The 2,715-nt window shown below is 44.1% G+C and overlaps 1 gene segment (V, D, J or C); it reads right to left on the bottom strand.

Moving 5' to 3' along the window:
* On the bottom strand, positions 1 to 478 carry LOC113838592. The segment is given in 2 exon segments: positions 1 to 359; positions 433 to 478. Coding segments are annotated over 2 exon segments (405 nt in total).
* Positions 479 to 2,715: the final 2,237 nt, after the last annotated feature.

Raw genomic sequence — 2,715 nt, forward strand, 5'->3', positions numbered from 1 at the left:
TCATGTTCCTCCAGGTTTTCTGACAAACTCAGGATGTGGTTGCAACACTGTGTCTCTTGCACAGTAATAGACAGCAGAGTCCTCAGATGTCAGGCTGCTGAGCTGCATGTAGACAGTGCTGGAAGATTTGTCTCTAGTCAGTGTGGCCTTGCCCTGGAACTTCTGATTGTACTTAGTGTTACCACTATCAGGATCAATTCTTCCAATCCTCTCCAGGCCCTGCCCAGGCTTCTGCTCAACCCAGTGCATATAACCAATAGTGAAGGTGTAGCCTGAAGTCTTACAGGATATTTTCACTGAGGCCCCAGGTTTCACCAGCTCAGCCCCAGACTGCTGCAGCTGGACCCAGGAGTGGACACCTGGAGAGAAATGCAGAGTGGATGTCACCTGAGTACATTCCCCACCATTAACTCTGGAACTTGGAGCCCTTACCTGCAGCTGCTGTCAACAGGAAGAGGATGATACAGCTCCATCCCATGGTGAGGACCTGGGTGCTCAGTGACTGTGGAGAGGACACTGATCATACGTTGTTGGTGGTGTGGACATCCCTGTATTTACCACCATAGTCACCTGTGATTTGCATATTCAAGATCAGAGTGCTTCTCAGATAAGAACCTAGTCCAGCTGGAGAATGAGGAGGTAGAGGACACCTGGGTCAAGCAGCAGGATGCTGAGGTCCAAATCTTCATCCTGTCTGATGAAGGAGCCATTCCTGAGACCTGTGCAGACCCTACAGAAACATCAAGGCCTAATCTTTCAATTTACAAATAGAATTGGAACTTGAGATATTTGGTCCTTCAGGTGAAGAGATTAAGTTCCATTGGTACTAATAATTATGATTGGATAATTCCAAAGCTCCTGAAATTAGCAGAATTTGTATTCTTCTCTCATGGAGGAACAATGTTTGCTTTGCTTTTCCAGCTGTTTGCAGCTCTGTGTTTCCCATGTTTGTGTGTGTGTGTGTGTGTGTGTGTGTGTGTGTGTGTGTGTGTGTGCATTTGGTCTTGTATTCTTTCTTTTTTTGTCGATGTGTTTCTTTTTATAGAGACAAAGAAAGGCTGTGGAGTTGAGTGGTAAGGAGATAGTAAAGATCAGGGAGGAATTGGGCAGTGAGATTGTGATCTGAAAATACTATATGAAAAAATTTCAAATACCAAAAATAAATAAATCTTAATAAAACAAACAAGAAAATAAAATGTGCAATATTTAACAAAGAGTTTTACTGTGTTTGAATATTGGGGAATTCACATACAACCTTCAATAGGTGCTGTTCATGGATAGGCTTTTATAAGAATTCCACATGGAACATGGAGTCCCCTCCTATCCTCATCTCATTACTGTCCTGCTGATTTTTGGCTTCACTGTGACCCCTGCTGGTCCTGAGCACCAGTGCAAGTTAGTATGTATTAGTTTACACTCAACATTCACAGTGTAGCTTGAGCAGTGTTCACAGAGCTCAGCTGCGTGGGAAAGCAGTGTTTCTTTTCCAGGGAACACTGAATGGATGTGACAGAGAATGATTTTACTTGCTTCCTGTATCATTACTAATGTTCCTCTCAACTGGCCGGGAATTTACCTGCTGGCAGCTGGATCTAGCTTGTCACTACCCTCTGCTTCTACAGAGTGACTACAGAGAATTATGGCATGCTGAGTCACTGCACTTTGAAAATTAACCATCTTGTTATTGCTTGACCCATCACATTTTGTGAGGCATCATGGAGTTGGTCCAGTCCTGCTACATTGAGAGGAAAATGTCATAGGTTTCCAGGTCAGAATCCTTGGCTCCTGGAACATTGTGGTCCTTCCAGGTCCTGATACGCCCAGGCACTCCCTCAGTCAGAGAATCTTTCAGGACACCTTTTTTTCTACCTGTTTCCAGAACACCTACTTGATTTCCTGAATCCTGACAGTGGGATCTTCTTCACTGTCTGTCTCACTGTCTCTGTCTCTGTCCTCATTTCCTGGTCTTGGATCCATCTTCTCTGATTCAGAAAGTCCATGGGCCTAAATTTTCAAATGTACACCGAGAGCAAAATTTCCCTAAACCTCTTATTTGAGCTTTCTCCCTAGTCTATATATTGCATCACATCTAAACCAAATGCAGACTGCTCCAGGCTTTCCCTCAAAATTTGCATCCTGGAACAGGTTTAAAATGGCTCATCTCCTAGGGACCAGGCTCACAAATTGCTCCAACTAATGTCCACATGTCTCTAGCCTAGAAGTTTCCTTAGAAGCTGATCGGCCTGCACAGGACCAGCATTCCAGCTTCTATTGGCCCCACCCTGTTGTGGGAATTCACCCACCCAATAGTCTTTTAGGTTCCAGCCCCTTCCTGTTGGAGACTCAGGTGCTGCATGCAGACTGAGAGGGGAGCTCTTGTCCTCAACTGTGTTTGCAGATCAGGTCTCAGCTTCCAGATCTCTGGGCAGAAGACCTCAGTGGTTCTCTATCTATTTTTATTCATGAGTAAGTCCCAAATAAATACCTGACTTCCCTTTATCCAGGTTTTCACGGAGTCTATTACAGTCAACCATTACACCACCCAACAATGATGCCTCAGTGTGGCAGGAAGTAGTCATAGAGAAGATTACACATAGCTCCTAATCATTTGTTTATTATCAGTAAAAGCCTGAGATGATAGCTTTCAAACCTGGGACAAATGAATGAGATGCCAATTAAAAATATCATGGCTGAAAGTGGACACCATATCTCCCT

The sequence above is a fragment of the Cricetulus griseus genome, chromosome 5 (genome assembly GCF_003668045.3).
Source record: "Cricetulus griseus strain 17A/GY chromosome 5, alternate assembly CriGri-PICRH-1.0, whole genome shotgun sequence".
Classification (NCBI taxonomy): Eukaryota; Metazoa; Chordata; class Mammalia; order Rodentia; family Cricetidae; genus Cricetulus; species Cricetulus griseus.